Source organism: Rhinoraja longicauda, chromosome 7 (assembly GCF_053455715.1).
Source record: "Rhinoraja longicauda isolate Sanriku21f chromosome 7, sRhiLon1.1, whole genome shotgun sequence".
In the NCBI taxonomy this organism is placed as follows: domain Eukaryota; kingdom Metazoa; phylum Chordata; class Chondrichthyes; order Rajiformes; family Arhynchobatidae; genus Rhinoraja; species Rhinoraja longicauda.
This window is the reverse complement of record NC_135959.1, coordinates 54308269-54328313: the sequence shown is the minus strand read 5'-3', so window position 1 is coordinate 54328313 and position 20045 is coordinate 54308269. Positions and strand designations below refer to the sequence as shown.

At 49.2% G+C, this 20045-nt stretch overlaps 1 protein-coding gene across 1 annotated transcript in view; it reads left to right on the top strand.

The window, feature by feature from the left end:
• eif5b (eukaryotic translation initiation factor 5B) overlaps positions 1-20045 on the top strand; it is a 65717-nt gene that overhangs the window by 35857 nt on the left and 9815 nt on the right. Inside the window, exons 18-23 of the mRNA XM_078402610.1 lie at positions 110-241; positions 3467-3598; positions 3896-3972; positions 4390-4554; positions 4818-4956; positions 5255-5416. Of these exons, the coding sequence (XP_078258736.1) occupies positions 110-241; positions 3467-3598; positions 3896-3972; positions 4390-4554; positions 4818-4956; positions 5255-5416 (807 nt within the window). The remainder of the gene's footprint in view (positions 1-109; positions 242-3466; positions 3599-3895; positions 3973-4389; positions 4555-4817; positions 4957-5254; positions 5417-20045) is intronic.

The window sequence follows — 20045 nt, the reverse complement described above, 5'->3', positions numbered from 1 at the left end:
ATTGTTGTTATCTGTAGCCTGATATACACCCAAACCTACCAGAAAGAAACATGTTATTATTAAATACAATTGTGTTTTCATTAATTTTGAGATTTTCTTTCTTCCTCAGAATCAATATGAGAAACAAAAGGAGGTCTGGGCTGCACAAGGTGTGAAGGTACTCGCGAAAGATCTGGAGAAATCTCTTGCAGGCTTACCACTACTAATAGCCCACAAGGATGATGAAATTGCCGTTCTAAAGGTTTGGATTTTGGTTACTTGACAATCCGGTCATTTTGAAAAGAAAATAGTGTCACAAATGGGACATGTTCCTAAAAAATTGCCATATCGCTATTTTCTAAAATACAAACCCTTTTTTCCCCATTGATTCCCGTGTTCCCATGGAAAAAAATTCTCAATAGTAATGCCTCTCTATGTACACGGGTATACACATGTGAATTCTGATTGTGTTTTAGACAGAAAGAAAGGGCTCTGTCAATTAAATAGAAATGGATGTCACATTGTTTATAAAGTATAATTTTAAGAGATCACCATGTCAATTTCTGCAGCAAATCTCTTAAAGCAGCCTCCTGTTGTAAACTGGTAGCCTGCAGTCAATGTCCTGGATACTGTGTGTATAATTTTTGTTTGTTTATTTTTGTTTCCTCATGTAAATTCCATAAGAGCGAATAACATAGAACTAGTGTCGACAGGTGATTGATAGTTGGCCTGGTCCCAGTGAGCTGAAAAGCTTGTTTCCATGCTGTATCCCTAAACTAAACGAAATACAAAATATCCAGAAGTGTTGTAAATGGTCAGCAGGGTAGCTAACATTAGAGAGGGAAACCGTTGATATTTCAGTACTTTTCAATGAAACCAGGAAAAGTTACAATTAGTTTGTCCCTTTGGCCCACCGAGTTCACACCAACCAGCGATTCAAATGTGATTTGTTGCAGACTGGAAGGGAGATGGGGGTGGGTGGATTAAAACAACAAATGGAATGTCTCAGGGATTTCATGCAAGTGATAGTATTGCTGTCAAGAGAGGGTGCATGATGATGATCACAACTAAGCTGCAGCAGGTAAAAATATGGGGGAGATAAATGGAGAAGGGGGCAGGGGGATGACAAGAAAACATGCCAGAACCAAGGTCGAAAACATTGCAGTTGCAGGAAATCCAAAAGAAAATACTAGAAATATCCCAACAGGTCAGGCAACATCTGTGGAGTGAAAATCCTTGTCACAGGTTGTTGACCCTTGATCAGAATGGGCCATTTCTGCTAATCTGAAGGGGCTGGTTATCTCTAATTATTGGATTCATTGCGTTGGAACATAACATTATACGGTACCAACTTGATGACTTTAATTGTCATATGTACCGAGATGGAACAATTAAATTCTTTCTTGCTGCAGCAAAGAGTACTCATGAGATAACATAATAAACAAAAAGTTAAATAAATTTTTTAAAATAGTGCAAAACAAAACAACCCCAAAGTCCCTAATGCACCCATGATACTTTGTAGTTAGAAGTTTAGTTGGAGTCCGTAGTGTTCAATAGCCTGATGGTTGTTGGGGAAAAAACTGTTCCTGGGTTACACTGCTTTGAATGTCAAAGTTCTAGTTTGAAACAGTTTTTTTTTCTTTTAAAAAAAATTATTGAACTGATATGTTGCTTGTTTTTCTGTTTACAAATCCTACCTGACATTGAATATTTGCAGCATTTTCTGTCCTTGTAGATATTTTAAAAGTAAGCCTGCTTAAGTTTAAGAATTTATTGAAATCTCATGAATCTTGCACAATAATGTATGTTTATTACTCACCAGTGCTAGAAAACTCCACATTATATTAAAAAAATTGTAACAAGAAAGATGAAGCTATTAAAAAAAACTGATAGGTGTATCCACAGTGTTCTTTTGTGTTTGAAATGCCTGACATATCCTTGTACATTTTGTATGCATAGTTTGGCTATTTTTCTTAAGAAATTGTCTATTTTTGATTTTCATAATTATTGCCTAGGAAATTGGCTGCTTCCCTATATTAAATAAAAAATGCTTAATTTGATCGCCTTTGTTTTTATGGATTATTCACCTGTTTTTAGTAACTCGTGGCCGATGTTTAATTGCACTAAGCAGTTTAGATTTTTTAAATGTTCGGCACTGTCCCCGTCTACCTACACTAACATACTCACGAGGCAGGAGCTGACCCCCCCTTGCCTGAGAGTCATTCTGCAGTCTGATTGTCAACCATATTAAAAAACTTAATGTAGACTAAAATATTTTTTAAAATCTCATATTCATTTAAAAAGAACAACTAAGGACATGTTGGAGTCCTGATAAGTTAAAAGCATTAAGATATGAAGTTCTAGGGAAAAGGTCCTGCACTTTCTTAATTCATGCTTATTTTTGTAGTTAGTGTAGAGCTGTGAGGCTGAATGCATTCGGCACCTCTCCCCAGTGTTCTGCCACTACGTCCATAGAGAATCCAGCCACAGTGCAAACAGACCAAATGCACTGGTATCTGATATCATGCTTATCTCAAATGAATCCATGTTTCATTGCACATTGAGTTGAAATCTAGCACGTTGAGTTGAAACTGGCAAAGTGGAGCACCAATTGGCTCTTTATCAAGATCCCAGTTCACAATGTCCAGTGTGTTTAAGTTCACATCTCTGTTCTGAAAGTAATCAGTAAATTTACCAGTACTGTTCAGCTTTTTTTTCTTTAGGACTATAAATTTAGATTATAGACAATAGACAATAGACAATAGGTGCAGGAGTAGGCCATTCAGTCCTTCGAGCCAGCACCGCCATTCAATGCGATCATGGCTGATCACTCTCAATCAGTACCCCGTTCCTGCCTTCTTCCCATACCCCCTCACTCCGCTATCCTTAAGAGCTCTATCCAGCTCTCTCTTGAAAGCATCCAACGAACTGGCCTCCACTGCCTTCTGAGGCAGAGAATTCCACACCTTCACCACTCTCTGACTGAAAATGTTCTTCCTCATCTCCGTTCTAAATGGCCTACCCCTTATTCTTAAACTGTGGCCCCTTGTTCTGGACTCCCCCAACATTGGGAACATGTTTCCTGCCTCTAATGTGTCCAATCCCCTAATTATCTTATATGTTTCAATAAGATCCCCCTCATCCTTCTAAATTCCAGTGTATACAAGCCCAATCGCTCCAGCCTTTCAACATACGACAGTCCCGCCATTCCGGGAATTAATCTAGTGAACCTACGCTGCACGCCCTCCATAGCAAGATTTTATGTTGTAAAATGATCCTTTTTATATTGAAGGCACTTTGATTGTATGGAAATTGCGATATAATTAGAAATAAACTTGCAGAACCATTAAGATTAAAAAAATCTGAGTAATTAGAGGTCAATATCTTCTAGAAAAAACTTTAAATGATTTTTGTATCCTTTATCTTTATACATTTGATGTAAAATCATGACTGGCATGTAATTGCCTTGTCACATCATTGTTAACAGGATGAGCTCGAACTTGAACTGAAACAAACGCTAAGTTGTATTAAACTGGAGGATAAGGGTGTTTATGTACAAGCTTCTACATTGGGTTCTTTGGAAGCGCTCTTAGAATTCCTTCGACAGTCAAATGTGCCAGTGAGTACAAGAAATTTAAATCTCTCTTTAAAATTTATTCTTTCTGTAATATTGTTGGGGGCAAGGCGACATTCAGTCAGAGCTTACACAGAAACCAAACCAGATAAGGACAATGTCCTTCCAATAATGGACAGATTTGTTTAATTGCTTGAATTTAAAGTGCCTAGTTGCTATACTAGAATTCAAACTTTAGTGTCCAGAACAATGATTCCTGACAGCGAATGATTCTCATTTAACTTCAGTAATAATCATTTTTTCAGTGTTTCTTTTTCAAATAAAAAACAATTCCCTTTTCAGTATGCTGGGATTAACATTGGACCTGTCCATAAAAGAGATGTGGTGAAATCATCAGCCATGCTTGAACACGATACTCAGTAAGTGTGAATGGTATTTTACATCTATAATCCAGGCATATCTGACCTGACCAGTAGTTTGCGCAGGTCAGAATGTAAGAAACAGTAGCCAAAGTAAGCCATTGGCCCTTTTGTTTCCCAATAGCTTCAAATGTCTTCCCTAGCCATACTTCGTTATGAAGAGAAAGACCTAATTTATCAAATTATCAAATAAGTAGAATCATGGATGGACGGCAGGGGATTAGGCTAGTTTATTTTATCGTCATGTGTACAGAGGTACAGAGCAGGAAATAGAGCAGCTGGTGCCAGCAGAATGGTGAACGAGGTTCATCGATGTAAATTTCCCTTCTGCCACAAGTACAAAGTACTCTGTGTCATTTGCTGATGTTCAATATTGTACAATGTACTTGTCAAAGTCTAACTTTAATATTTTTGTAGGTATTCAGTCATTCTTGCATTTGATGTGAAGATTGAACGTGATTCCCAGGAGCTTGCTGATACACTTGGAGTCAAGATCTTCAGTGCAGAAATTATCTACCATTTATTTGATGCTTTCACAAAATACAGACATGATTACAAAAAACAGAAGCAAGAAGAATTCAAGTAAGTTCAGAACTGATAAATATTATACTGAAAGGTATTATACGTGCATTACTGCCGCCGATGAAGTTGATTTTTAAGGGCCATGACTGGGAAATTGTTTACTACAAAATCTTATCCATATTCTTTAACCACATTCTTTTATCAGGGTACTAATTGTCTTGAATATATGCATATGAACACTTTAATTTAAGAAAGCTGTTTGTAAGCGTTCCTTATCTGCTTTGCTCTTTCATGATAGTTAATATCTGCACTTTCCTTATCAGGCATATAGCTGTTTTTCCTTCAAAACTGCGAATTATTCCTCAGTTCATCTTTAATTCTCGTGATCCAATTGTAATGGGAGTTACAATAGAAGCTGGCATTCTGAAACAAGGCACCCCAATGTGTGTTCCTTCAAAAAGTGTGAGTTTAGATATGTTTCATCTTCATTCATTTGTACACCAAAAAAAACCATTGTCAGTATGAATTTTAATTCATAACATTTTATAAACCTGTTTAGGTAGCTTTACATCTTAATTCATTTGTACAACACCAAAAGAACATTGCCAGTATGAATTTAAATTCTTAACATTTTATAAACCAGTTTAGGTGGCTTTTAATTTGTGATTATGGAAACATGTATAATTACATGTTAATTGTTTACATCACTTCTGTTAAATTGCCTGCTGTGGAAACTAATAACGATTTCTACTTTCTCCAGTTTGTCGATATTGGTATTGTTACCAGTATAGAAGTGAATCATAAACAAGTTGATGTTGCCCGGAAAGGCCAAGAGGTCTGTATTAAAATAGAACCTATACCTGGAGAATCTCCAAAAATGTTCGGACGGCACTTTGAAGCTACAGACTTCCTTGTCAGTAAGGTATGAAAGTTGGCTGTGAACATGCCTTTTTTTTAACCCCCCCCCATGGATTTTGAACCTTTAAAATAGACGTGCTGAAAGATTTATTTAAAAGACTTAGAGGGATGGATAACTGAACTTTTACTGCTTGTACAGCATAACTAGGAGGAGTTCTCAATTCCAGTTGAGAACTTAACTTCCGATTGAGTTCATAACAAATAATAGCCAGGCAGTTACAGCTCTGCACTTGTGTTGCACAAATCCATATACAAATGGCGCTTAATTTTTTGGATTAAAGAATTTCATTTTTACCTTGCTTTTTGAGTTTAGTTTAGTTTAGAGATACAGCGTGGAAACAATCCCATCGGCCCACCGAGTTCGGGTCGACCAGCGATCCCATTATCTTACATCAAGGACAATTTACAATTTTACGAAGCCAATTAACCAACAAACCTGTATGACTTTGGAGTGTGGGAGGAAATACACTCCAAGGAATACAGGTTTGTAGGTTAACCCAGGGAAAACCCACGCAGGTCACAGGGAGAACATACAAACTCTGTACAGATAGCATCCGGGGTCAGGATCTACATGGTAAGGATCGAACCTGGGTCTCTGGGGCTGCAAGGCAGCAAATCTACCGCTGCGCCACTGCACCGAGTTGTCTATAAAATTATAAAAGGCATAGATGGGGCAGATGGTCGGTCTTTTTTCCAGAGTGAAAATGTCAGGTACTGGAGGGAATATCTTTAAGGTGAGAGCGGGAAAGTTAAAACATTTGAGGGAACTTTTTTTTTGCACAGGAAGTGGTAGATGTCTAGAATATTCTGCTAGGGAAAATGGTGAAACCTAGAATATTGTGAATGGATTGTTTTTTAGTGTAGTGATACAACGTGGAAACGGGCCCTTTGGCCCACTGAGTCCGCACCGACCAGTGATCCCCGCACATTAACACTATTCTACACACGCTAGAGACAATTTGCAATTTTACCAAGCCAATTAACCTACAAACCTGTACGCCTTCGGGGTGTGGAAGGAAACCGGAGCACCCGGAGAAAACCCACCCGGTCACATTGAGAACTTACAAGCTCCGTACAGACAACACCCGTAGTCGGGATCGAACTCAGTCTCTACCACTGTACTGCCCAATATACTGGTTTACTGATCCCTGCCATAGTTATAACATGCCAACCTGAGAGAGATCATTTTGCTCCTACTATCTCTTAGTCAATACTCAATCCATAGTAGTATATTACCCAAATTTATCTGTGCTCTAACCTTTTAGCTGTTACTCTTATTTGGTGAAAATGATAAGCAAGTTGGGGAGGTGAACAGTTGCTGAAGGAAAAGGGTTTACAGTTAAAAAAAAGATTAGTCTGGGGTTGCAGTAAAAATAAATTAGGTCCTTCAGGAGTGGTGTTAAATTGCAAATGTTGCTGGACTTTTGTAATACTCTTCTGCATACTGCACTTGTTATCTTTATGACTAAACTACAAAATCTGAACATTTGGTCTCTGGGTATATTGGTATTGAATGTATGTAATTTGAAAGCATGCAATGGTCAAAAAAGACATGTTGGTGACCAAAGAACAGGTGACGTTTGCTGCCTGACCTGCTGAGTTACTCCAGCATTTTGTGAATAAATCGATTTGTACCAGCATCTGCAGTTATTTTCTTATACCAAAGAACAGGTTCTTTGTTGTTTGTAGCAGAATAAATCGGGAAGTACTTAGCACGCAATGAAAAGTATATGTCGACACTAGGAACTGCAGATGCTGGAATCTTGCATCAGGACCCACTGAGTTACCCAAGCAATTATGAATTTGTAAAATCAAATGTTGGGTTCATTAAGAATGCCATATGTGGCTTAAAATAAAACTCAACCTAAACTAGAATGTATTCAAGATCATGAAAAGACACACATTTGGTCTTTAGATTGTTCGACATAATTTAATCCCTAATTAAATAGTTGCACATTTTCAACTTGTTCAAATTTCTCCTATTCTCTTTTGATGACGATGAACAAAATAACGCCAATGAAATGCACGAAAATAGATTAATTCAGTGATTGCACTGTTGAATGGTAGTTTTACTTTAATGCCGATAATAGGAATTGTCTTTTGGAATAGGTTCTATGAAATGTATGTAAATTAAATTACATGATTTATATTCTATTTCAAAATGTTATCTGTCGTATATATTTAGATTTTAATTTTAAAGAAAACTAGAACAAGTGTGCCCGTTCAAAGCGGGCCCGTTGGGCCCGTCCCCACACCCCCCATTTTCTCCTCCCCCAGCGAGGGAGTGGTGGAGGGAGGGATGTGTTGAGGATGGAGGGGGGAGGGAGGGTGATGAGAGATGGGGCGGTATTTGTGGAGGGAGGGGGGGGGGGGAGAGAGGGGGGGAGGGAGGGATGGGGGAGAGGGGAGGGATATGGACCTCCCCTTTTCCCAGTACCCCTCTTTCCCCCACCACCAAGTCCCCTCCGCACGACCCCTGTTGTCCCATTCCCCATTCTCAGACCCCCCCCCCAATTTTCTCTCCCCCAGACACACTCTTAGCATCAGTTAAAGGCCCGGGGGGGGGATAGCGGGGAGATGTTCTCCCTGGTGTGGGAGAGAGGAGAGAAGCAAGTTGAGAGAGGAGAGTTGAGCCGGTGATCGCGGGCTGGCGCCGCTAACGGCGTCCATTTTCTTTGTGAGAGTGAGGAGATGCCGCGCATGCGTGCTGAGCACAGAGTGAGGAGATTCCGCGCATGCGTACTGAGAACAGCTGCACTGCAGCGCCCTCTATAGAAACCAATAAGGGGGGGGGGGCAGCGCTTTAAAACCTCTTTAACTTAAAAGATATGCGACCAAATTAAATAAAAACATCATTTTCCAGCAGATGTCCCCTTGGTGATTAAGGCTGCGCAAAAATCTTGGCGCTACGGTTTACCGTTTTGGAGAAATCAGCGAAATAAAATATACATACATATATATTACCATACAAGATCTGAGTTTTAGTAGTATACTAGAACAAGTGTGCCCGTTCAAAGCAGGCCCGTTGGGCCCGTGCCCACACCCAGGGAGTGGTGGAGGGAGGGAGGTGTTGAGGATGGAGGGGGGGGAGGGTGATGAGAGATGGGGCGGTATTTGTGGAGGGGGGAGAGAGTGAGGGGGGAGGGGGCCCGGGGGGGGGGGGGATAGCTGGGAGATGTTCTCCCGTGTGTGGGAGAGAGGAGAGAAGCAAGGGGAGAGAGGAGAGGTGAGCCGGTGATCGCGGGCTGGCGCCGCTAACGGCGTCCATTGTTTTGGTGCGAGTGAGGAGATGTCGCGCATGCGTGCTGAGTACAGAGTGAGGAGATTCCGCGCATGCGTACTGTGCACTGCCGGACCGCAGCGCCCCCCTTCTGTCAAAACTTCGATAAATGAGGGGGGGCAGCACCTTTAGACCTCTGTAACTTTAAAAATATGCGTCCGAAATAAATAAAAATACCATTTTCCAGCAGCGAACCGCATGCTGATTAAGGCAGTTCAAAAATCGTGGCGCTACGGTTCACCGTTTTGCCGGAATTGCCGTATTCAGCCGACATCAGTGGAATATATATACAACGCTACAAGATCTGAGTTTTAGTAGTATATACTAGAAAAGAGGGCCCGTTGGGCCCGTCCCCACACCCCCCATTCTCTCCACCCCCAGCCCCACTCTTACTCTCCAAGTGTGCCCGTTGGGCCCGTCCTCCTGATCTGTGTATGTCAAGTGACCACTATAGCCTTCTTTTTTTTTTTTTTTTCCTAATCAGATGTTTGGTTTTTTTTTCCTAATCAGATGTGCAGCACTTTGGTCAACGTGGGTTGTTTTTAAATGTACTATACAAATAAAACTGACTTGACTTGACTTGACTTGACTTGCAATAACAAAAAAGACTTCTTGGAAGCTTTTTGAAACAATGTAGCCGTCACAAGCTGAAAACTAAATCCTTTTCTGGAAACTTTTGGAAACAAATGTAGCCCCTTCAAGAAAAGGGTTAGAAATGAAAATTTAAACTTTAATATCTCTCTAGCTTTAAAAAGGTAGCTTCAATTTGAACGAAAGTACTTACAATAGTTGCCTAGGTTAATGGTGCAAAAATCGTAGCGCTTTGGTGTACCGTCTTGGAGGAGTAGGGTTTGTAAGTTAACTTCCGTACATACACACATACATACATACATACGAACGCAGAGTTTTAGTATTATACTAGAAAAGAGGGCCCGTTGGGCCCGTCCCCACACCCCCCATTCTCTCCTCCCCCAGCCCCACTCTTACTCTCCAAGTGTGCCCGTTGGGGAGGGCCCGTTGGGCCCGTCCCCACACCCCCCATTCTCTCCTTCCCCAGCCCCACTCTTACTCTCCAAGTGTGCCCGTTTTTGTTTTTTTCCTAATCAGATGTTTTTGTTTTCAGATGTGCAGTACTTTGGTCAACGTGGGTTGTTTTTAAATGTGCTATACAAATAAAATTGACTTGACTTGACTTGACTTGACTTGCAATAACAAAAAAGACTTCTTGGAAGCTTTTCGAAACAATGTAGCCGTCACAAGCTGAAAACTAAATCCTTGCTGAAAACTAAATGATTTTCTGTAAACTTTTTGAAACAAATGTAGCCCCTTGAAGAAAAGGGTTAGAAATGAAAATTTAAACTTTAATATCTCTCTAGCTTTAAAAAGGTAGCTTCAATTTGAACGAAAGTACTTACAATAGTTGCCCAATGGGGAAAAATCGTAGCGCTTTGGTGTACCGTCTTGGAGGAGTAGGGTTTGTAAGTTAAACTTCCGTACATACACACATACATCCCTACATACGAACGCAGAGTTTTAGTATTATATAGATAGATATAGATATAGATAGATAGATAGACTAGAACAAGTGTGCCCGTTCAAAGCGGGCCCGTTGGGCCCGTCCCCACACCCCCCATTTTCTCCCCCCCAGCGAGGGAGTGGTGGAGGGAGGGATGTGTTGAGGATGGAGGGGGGAGGGAGGGGGATGAGAGATGGGGTGGTATTTGTGGAGGGAGGGAGGGGGGGAGGGAGGGATGGGGGAGAGGGGAGGGATATGGACCTCCCCTTTTCCCAGTACCCCTCTTTCCCAGTACCCCTCTTTCCCCCACCACCAAGTCCCCTCCGCACGACCCCTGTTGTCCCATTCCCCATTCTCAGACCCCCCCCCCCAATTTTCTCTCCCCCAGACACACTCTCAGCATCAGTTAAAGTCCCGGGGGGGGGTGCGGGGGATCTGATCAGTGAAAGGTCCGGGGGGGGGGGGGGGGTGCGGGAGATCGCATAGGCCCGGGGGGGGGGGTGGGATAGCGGGGAGATGTTCTCCCGGGTGTGGGAGAGAGGAGAGAAGCAAGGGGAGAGAGGAGAGGGGAGCCGGTGATCGCGGGCTTGCGCCGCTAACGGCGTCCATTTTTTTGGTGCGAGTGAGGAGATGCCGCGCATGCGTGCTGAGTACAGAGTGAGGAGATTCCGCGCATGCGTACTGAGCACAGCCGCACCGCAGCGCCACCTATAGAAACCTCAAAAGGGGGGGGGCAGCGCTTTAAAACCTCTGTAACTTAAAAAATATACGACCGAATTAAATAAAAACATTATTTTCCAGCAGATGTCCCCTTGGTGATTAAGGCTGCGCAAGAATCTTGGCGCTACGGTTTACCGTTTTGGAGAAATCAGCGAAATCAAATATACATACATATATATTACCATACAAGATCTGAGTTTTAGTAGTATACTAGAAAAGAGGGCCCGTTGGGCCCGTCCCCACACCCCCCATTCTCTCCTCCCCCAGCCCCACTCTTACTCTCCAAGTGTGCCCGTTGGGCCCGTCCTCCTGATCTGTGTATGTCAAGTGACCACTATAGCCTTCTTTTTTTTTTTTTCCTAATCAGATGTGCAGCACTTTGGTCAACGTGGGTTAAATGTGCTATACAAATAAAACTGACTTGACTTGACTTGACTTGACTTGCAATAACAAAAAAGACGACTTGGAAGCTTTTCGAAACAATGTAGCCGTCACAAGCTGAAAACTAAATCCTTTTCTGGAAACTTTTGGAAACAAATGTAGCCGTCACAAGCCACAAGCTGAAAACTAAATCTGCACCGCAGCGCCCCCCTGAAAAAGGGGGGGGCAGCGCTTTAAAACCTCTGTAACTTAAAAAACACGCGACCAAATTAAATGAAAATATCACGGCCGAGCGAGCGCGAGATTGGCGATTGAGGCGGTGCGAAAACCGTCGTGCTACGGTCCGCCGTTTTGCTGCAATCGCTGTTACGTATAAATATACGGTATATTCAGGTCAAACCCAAAAAAAATATATAAACAAGATCTGAGTTTTAATAGTATACTAGAACAAGTGTGCCTGTTCAAAGCGGGCCCGTTGGGCCCGTCCCCACACCCCCCATTCTCTCCTCCCCCAGCCCCACTCTTACCCGTTGGGCCCGTCCTCCTGATCTGTGTATGTCAAGTGACCACTATAACCTCCTTTTTTTTTTCCTAATCAGATGTGCAGCACTTTGGTCAACGTGGGTTGTTTTTAAATGTGCTATACAAATATAATTGACTTGACTTGACTTGACTTGCAATAACAAAAAACAGCACTTTAAAACAATCCTGGAAACTTTCGAAACAATGTTCGAAACAATGTAGCCGTCACAAGCTGAAGACCAAATCTGCACTGCAGCGCCCCCCTGAAAAGGGGGGGGGGCAGCGCTTTAAAACCTCTAACTTAAAAATCATGCGACCAAAGTAAATGAAAATATCACGGCCGAGCGAGCGCGAGATTGGCGATTGAGGCGGTGTGAAAATCGTCGCGCTACGGTCAGCCTTTTTTCCGCAATCGATGTTACGTACGGTTCAGGTCATTCTCAAAAATATACACAAGATCTGAGTTTTAATATTATACTAGAACAAGTGTGCCCGTTGGGCCCGTCCTCGTAGGGTTTCCATTGTAACCGGGAGGGGAGTGGGGGTAGGGAAGGGGGAGGGAGGGAGTAGGGAGGTGTGGAGGGGGGAGGGGAGGGGGAGGGAGGGGGGGAGGGGAGGGAGGGGGAAGGGAGGGAGGGAGAGGGGAGGGAAGGGGGGAGGGGGAGGGAGGGGAGGGGGGAAGGGGAGGGAGGGGGGAAGGGGAGGGGGAGGGAGGGGGGAGGGAGAAGGGAGTGAGGGGGGAGGGAGGGGGGGGGACCTCCCCTTTTCCCAGTACCCCTCTTTCCCCATTGGGCCCGTGCTCGTAGGGTTTCCATTGTAACCGGGAGGAGGGGAGGGAGGGGAGGGAGGGAGGTGTGGAGGGAGGAGGGGAGGGGAGGGGGAGGGGAGGGGGGGAAGGGGGGAGGAGGGAGGGAGAGGGGAGGTAGGGGGGAGGTAAGGGGGAGGTAAGGGGGAGTGAGGGGGGAGGGAGGGAGGGGGATCTCCCCTTTTCCCAGTACCCCTCTTTCCCCGTTGGGCCCGTCCTCGTAGGGTTTCCATTGTAACCGGGAGGAGGGGAGGGAGGGAAGGGGGAGGGAGGGAGGAGGGGGGAGGGAGGAGGGGGGAGGGAGGGGAGGGGGGAAGGGGGGAGTGAAGGGGTAGGGGGAGGGAGGGGGAGAGGGGAGAGGGGGTAGGGGGGAGGGGGGAGGGAGGGAGGGGGGAGGGAGGGGGATCTCCCCTTTTCCCAGTACCCCTCTTTCCCCGTTGGGCCCGTCCCTGTAGGGTTTCCATTGTAACCGGGAGGGGTGGAGGGATGGTGGAAGGAGGGGGGAGGGGGAGAGGGATGGAATGGTGGAGGGAGGGGGGAGGGAGTGGGGGAGGGTGGGATGGAGGGAAGGAGGGAGGGGGGGAGTTAGGGGCTGAGTGGTGATGGAGGTTGGGATTGAGGGGGGAGGGAGGGGGGGAGGGAGTGGGGATGGAGGTGGGAAGGAGGGGGGAGGAAGGGGTTGATGGGGGAAGTGGGACCTCCCCTTTTCCCAGTACCCCTCTTTCCCCCACCACCAAGCCCCCTCCGCAACGACCCCTGTTGTCCCCAGTCCCCATTCACAGACCCCCCCCCCCATTCTCTCTCTCCCCATACACACTCTCAGTGCTTTTTTCGAAACACTTGCCCCGGTGGCCCACGAGCATATGGGCCCAATGCTGATCTGTGTATGTTAAGTGACTTGCAATAAAAAAATATACTTTAAAAAGAGATAAGTGCTTTTTAAGTGCTTGTTTTGAAACATTCGCGGTCACATAGTGCTTCTCACTGTAGCACCCATCTCAAGTGTGCCCGTTGGGCCCGTCCTCGTAGGGTTTCCATTGTAACCGGGAGGAGGGGAGGGAGGGAAGGGGGAGAGAGAGAGGTGTGGAGGGAGGAGGGGAGGGGGAGGGAGGGGGTAGGGGAGGGGAGGGGGGGAAGGGGAGGGGGGAAGGGGGGAGGGAGAGAGGGGGAGGGGGAGGGAGAGAGGGGGAGGGGGAGGGAGGGGGGAGGGGAAGGGCGGAGGGAGGGGGACCTCCCCTTTTCCCAGTACCCCTCTTTCCCCATTGTGCCCGTCCTCGTAGGGTTTACATTGTAACCGGGAGAAGGGGAGGGAGGGAAGGGGGAGGGGGGGAGGAGGGAGGTGTGGAGGGAGGAGGGGAGGGGGAAGGGGGAAGGGGAGTGGGGGGAGGGAAGGGGGAGGGAGGGGGGAGGGGAGGGTGGAAGGGGAGGGCGGAAAGGGGGGGAGGGGGGAAAGGGGGGAGGGGGGAGGGAGAGAGGGGGAGGGTGGAAAGAGCATCCCTCTCCCCATCAGAACTGCCCCCTCCATCGACTCCTTTAAGTCCAGGCTCAAAACCTATTTCTACTCCCTAGCGTTTGAGGCTCATTGAGGAGGCGCTGTGAACTGTTTGCGTGCCACTGTATGTTTCATTTTTTCCTTAGTACCTAATCAGATGTACAGCACTTTGGTCAACGTGGGTTGTTTTTAAATGTGCTATACAAATAAAATGGACTTGACTTGACAGCTCTTCGCAACAATGTAGCACAGGGGCATTGTGACGTCACACGCTGAATACCGCTGGGGGGGGGGAAGGGGGGTCAGCTCGAGTCCATCTCACAGGGGCATTGTGACATCACAATCCGCACCGCAGCGCCCCCCTTCTGTCAAAACTTCGATAAATCAGGGGGGGCAGCACTTTTAAACCTCTGTAACTTAAAAAATATGCGTCCGAATTAAATAAAAATATCATTTTCCAGCAGCGAACCGCATGCTGATTAAGGCGGTACAAAAATCGTGGCGCTACGGTTCACCGTTTTGACGGAATTGCCGTATTCAGCCGACATCAGTGTTATATATATATATAACACAAGATCTGAGTTTTAGTAGTATATAGATAGATAGATAGATAGATAGATAGATAGATAGATAGATAGATAGATAGATAGATACTAGACAAAGTGGGCCCGTTGGGCCCATTCCCCACTCCCCCATTCTCTCGTCCCCCATCCCCACTCTTACTCTCCCCACACTCTCCCCTTTGGCCCGTCCTCTTAGGGTTTCCATTGTATCTGGGAAGGGGTGAGGGAGTGAAGGGGGGAGGGAGGGAGAGGGAGGTTTGGGGGAGGGAGGTTTGGGGGAGGGAGGTGTGGAGTGATCGAGGGGGAGGGAGTGGTGGAGGGAGGGATGTGTTGAGGATGGAGGGTGGAGGGAGGGGGGGAGGGTGATGAGAGATGGGGTGGTAAGGAGGGAGGGAGGGGGGGGAGAGGGGGGAGGGAGGGATGGGGGAGAGGGGAGGGATATGGACCTCCCCTTTTCCCAGTACCCCTCTTTCCCCCACCACCAATTCCCCTCCGCACTACCCCTGTTGTCCCATTCCCCATTCTCAGCCCCCCCCCCCCCATTTTCTCTCCCCCAGACACACTCTTAGCATCAGTTAAAGGCCCGGGGAGGGGTGCGGGTGATCGGATCTGTGAAAAGTCCAGTGGGGGGGGGGGGCTTCGGGAGATCTAATCATTCAAAGGCCCGGGGGGGGGGGTGATAGCGGGGAGATGTTCTCCCGGGTGTGGGAGAGAGGAGAGAAGCAAGGGGAGAGAGGAGAGGTGAGCCGGTGATCGCGGGCTGGCGCCGCTAACGGCGTCCATTGTTTTGGTGCGAGTGAGGAGATGCCGCGCATGCGTGTTGAGTACAGAGTGAGGAGATTCCGCGCATGCGTACTGAGCACTGCCGCACCGCAGCGCCCCCCTTCTGTCAAAACTTCGATAAATGAGGGGGGGCAGCACTTTTAAACCTCTGTAACTTAAAAAATATGCGTCCGAATTAAATAAAAATATCATTTTCCAGCAGCGAACCGCATGCTGATTAAGGCGGTACATAAATCGTGGCGCTACGGTTCACCGTTTTGCCGGAATTGCCGTATTCAGCCGACATCAGTGGAATATATATATATACATACAAGATCTGAGTTTTAATAGTATACTAGAACAAGTGTGCCCGTTCAAAGCGGGCCCGTTGGGCCCGTCCCCACACCCCCCATTCTCTCCTCCCCAGCCCCACTCTTACTCTCCAAGTGTGCCCGTTGGGCCCGTCCTCCTGATCTGTGTATGTCAAGTGACCACTATAACCTTTTTTTTTTTTTCCTAATCAGATGTGCAGCACTTTGGTCAACATGGGTTGTTTTTAAATGTGCTATACAAATATAATTGACTTGACTTGACTTGCAATAACAAAACAATCAGTGCTTTTCTGGAAACTTTTCGAAACAATGTAGCCGTCACAAGCTGAAAACTAAATCCTTTTCTGGAAACTTTTCGAAACAATGTAGCCGTCACAAGCCACAAGCTGAAAACTAAATCTGCACAGCAGCGCCCCCCTGAAAAAGGGGGGGGGGCAGCGCTTTAAAACCTCTGTAACTTAAAAAACACGCGACCAAATTAAATGAAAATATCACGGCCGAGCGAGCGCGAGATTGGCGATTGAGGCGGTGCGAAAACCGTCGTGCTACGGTCCGCCGTTTTGCTGCAATCGCTGTTACGAATAAATATACATACGATACAGGTCAAACCCAAAAAAAATATATATATATATTCACAAGATCTGAGTTTTAGTATTATACTAGCACAAGTGTGCCCGTTGGGCCCGTCCTCGTAGGGTTTCCATTGTAACCGGGAGGGGAGTGGGGGGGAGGGAAGGGGGAGGGAGGGAGGAGGGGGGGAGGGGAGGGGGATAGGGGGGAGGGGGAGGGGGAGGGGGGGGAGGGGGATAGGGGGGAGGGGAGGGAGGGGGATGGGGGGGGGGAGGGGAGGGTAAGGGGGGAGGGGAGGGTAGGGGGGGAGGGGGGTAGGGAGGAAGGGGGAGGGGAAGGAGGGAGGGAGGGGGACCTCCCCTTTTCCCAGTACCCCTCTTTCCCCGTTGGGCCCGTCCTCATAGGGTTTCCATTGTAACCGGGAGGAGGGGAGGGAGGGAAGGGGGAGGAGGGGGAGGGGAGGGGGGAAGGGGGAGGGGAGGGGGAAGGGGGGAGGGAGGGGGGACCTCCCCTTTTCCCAGTATCCCTCTTTCCCCGTTGGGCCCGTCCTCGTAGGGTTTCCATTGTAACCGGGGGGGAGGGAGGGAGGAGGGAGGTATGTAGGGAGGAGGGGAGGGGGGGGGAGGGGAGGAGGGGAGGGAGGGGAGGAGGGAGGGGGGACCTCCCCTTTTCCCAGTACCCCTCTTTCCCCGTTGGGCCCGTCCTCATAGGGTTTCCATTGTAACCGGGAGGAGGGGAGGGAGGGAAGGGGGAGGAGGTGAAGGGGGAGGGGAGGAGAGGAGGGGGGAAGGTGGGGGGAGGGGGGAGCGAGGGGGGGAGGGAGGGGAGGAGGGAGGGGGGACCTCCCCTTTTCCCAGTATCCCTCTTTCCCCGTTGGGCCCGTCCTCGTAGGGTTTCCATTGTAACCGGGGGGGAGGGCGGGGGAGGGAGGGAGGGGGAGGGAGGGAGGAGGGAGGTGTGTAGGGAGGAGGGGATGGGGAGGGGGGGAGGGAGGGGGGGAGGGAGGGGGGGAGGGAGGGGGGGAGGGAGGGGGGGAGGGAGGGGGGGAGGGAGGGGGGGAGGGAGGGGGGGAGGGAGGGGGGGAGGGAGGGGGGGAGGGAAGGGGGGAGGGAGGGGGGGAGGGAAGGGGGGAGGGGGGGGAGGGGGGAGAGGGGAGGGGGGATTGAGGGGGACCTCCCCTTTTCCCAGTACCCCTCTTTCCCCGTTGGGCCCATCCCCGTAGGGTTTCCATTGTAACTGGGAGGGGGGGAGGGAGGGTGGAAGGAGGGAAGGGGGAGGGAGGGGGGAGGGGAGGGGGGGGACCTCCCCTTTTCCCAGTACCCCTCTTTCCCCGTTGGGCCCGTCCTCGTAGGGTTTCCATTGTAACTGGGAGGGGGGGAGTGAGGTGTGGAGGGAGGTGTGGAGGGAGGAGGAGGGAGGTGGAGTGGAGGGGGGAAGGGGATGGGGAAGGGGGGAGGGGGTTGGGGGGGGAGGGGAGGGGGGATGGAGGGGGACCTCCCCTTTTCCCAGTACCCCTCTTTCCCCGTTGGTCCCGTCCCCGTAGGTCCCGTCCCCGTAGGGTTTCCATTGTAACCGGGAGGCGGGGAGGGAGGGAGGAGGGGAAGGGGATGGAGGGGGGAGGGGAGGGGGAAGGGGTGGGAGGGGAGGGGGAAGGGGTGGGAGGGGAGGGGGAAGGGGGGGAGGTGGAGGGAGGGGGGAGGGAGAGGGGAAGGGGGGAGGGAGGGGGACCTCCCCTTTTCCCAGCACCCCTCTTTCCCCATTGGGCCCATCCCCGAGGGGTGAGGGAGGTGGGGAGGGATGGGGATGGAGTTGGGAAGGAGTGGGGAGGAAGGGGTTGAGGGGGGAAGGGGGACCTCCCCTTTCTTTTTTCGCAACACTTGCCCCGGTGGCCCACGAGCATAGGGGCCCCATGCTGATCTGTGTATGTTAAGTGACTTGCAATAAAAAACACAACTTTAAAAAACAATCAGTTGCTTATCGAGGGAGGGGGGAGGGGAGGGGGGAAGGGGGGAGGGAAGGGGGGAGGGAGGGGGGAAGGGGGGAGGGAAGGGGGGAGGGAGGGGGGACCTCCCCTTTTCCCAGTATCCCTCTTTCCCCGTTGGGCCCGTCCTCGTAGGGTTTCCATTGTAACCGGGGGGGGAGGGAGGGAAGGGGGAGGGAGGGAGGGAGGAGGGAGGTGTGGAGGGAGGAGGGGAGGGGGAGGGAGGGGAGGGGGGTGGAGGGGGGGAGAGGGGGGGAGGGGGGGGAGGGGGGGGAGAGGGGAGGGAGGTGGGTAAGGGGGGAGGGGGAGGGAGGGGGGAACAGGGAGGGAGGGGGACCTCCCCTTTTCCCAGTACCCCTCTTTCCCCGTTGGGCCCATCCCCATAGGGTTTCCATTGTAACTGGGAGGGGGGGAGGGAGGGTGGAAGGAGGGAAGGAGGAGGGAGGGGGAGGGGGGAGGGAGGGGTACCTCCCCTTTTCCCAGTACCCCTCTTTCCCCGTTGGGCCCGTCCTCGTAGGGTTTCCATTGTAACCGGGAGGGGGGGAGGGAGGTGTGGAGGGAGGAGGGGAGGGGGAGGGAGGTGGAGTGGAGGGGGGAAGGGGGGAGGGGATGGGGAAGGGGAGGGGGTTGGGGGGGAGGGGAGGGGGGATGGAGGGGGACCTCCCCTTTTCCCAGTACCCCTCTTTCCCCGTTGGTCCCGTCCCCGTAGGGTTTTCATTGTAACCGGGAGGCGGGGGGGGAGGGAGGGAGGAGGGGAAGGGGATGGAGGGGGGAGGGGAGGGGGAAGGGGTGGGAGGGAAGGGGGGAGGTGGAGGGAGGGGGGAGGGAGAGGGGAAGGGGGGAGGGAGAGGGGAAGGGGGGAGGGAGAGGGGAAGGGGGGAGGGAGAGGGGAGGGAGAGGGGAGGGAGGGGGACCTCCCCTTTTCCCAGTACCCCTCTTTCCCCATTGGGCCCATCCCCGAGGGGTGAGGGAGGTGGGGAGGGATGGGGAGGGAGTTGGGAGGGATGGGGAGGGAGTTGGGAAGGAGTGGGGAGGAAGGGGTTGAGGGGGGAAGGGGGACCTCCCCTTTCTTTTTTCGCAACACTTGCCCCGGCCCACGTGCATAGGGGCCCCATGCTGATCTGTGTATGTTAAGTGACTTGCAATAAAAAACACAACTTTAAAAAATAATCAGTTGCTTTTCGCAACAAAGTATCCCATCGCACCCAAGCATTGTGACGTCACAAGCTGAAGACCTTGAAAAAAAAGGTTAAAAATAAAAAAATGTAAATTTGTAAAGAGCAGACACCCAATAGCAGCTGCTTGTCCATTGTGACCTCACACGCTGAATACCGCGGTGGGGGGAAGGGGGGTCAGCTCGAGTTCATCTCACAGGGGCATTGTGACATCACAATGAAGATTAATCCGCACCGCAGCGCCCCCCTTCTGTAAAAACTTCGATAAATCAGGGGGGGCAGCGCTTTAAAACCTCTGTAACTTAAAAAACATGCGACCAAATTAAATGAAAATATCGCGGCCGGTTAGCCGGGAGGTTGGTGATCAAAGCGGTGCAAAAGCCGTGGCGCGACTGTTTACCGTTTTGCCGAAATCACTGATACAAATAAACATGTAACAAACATATTGATATATTCACAAGATCTGAGTTTTAATAGTATACTAGCACAAGTGTGCCCGTTGGGCCCGTCCTCGTAGGGTTTCCATTGTAACCG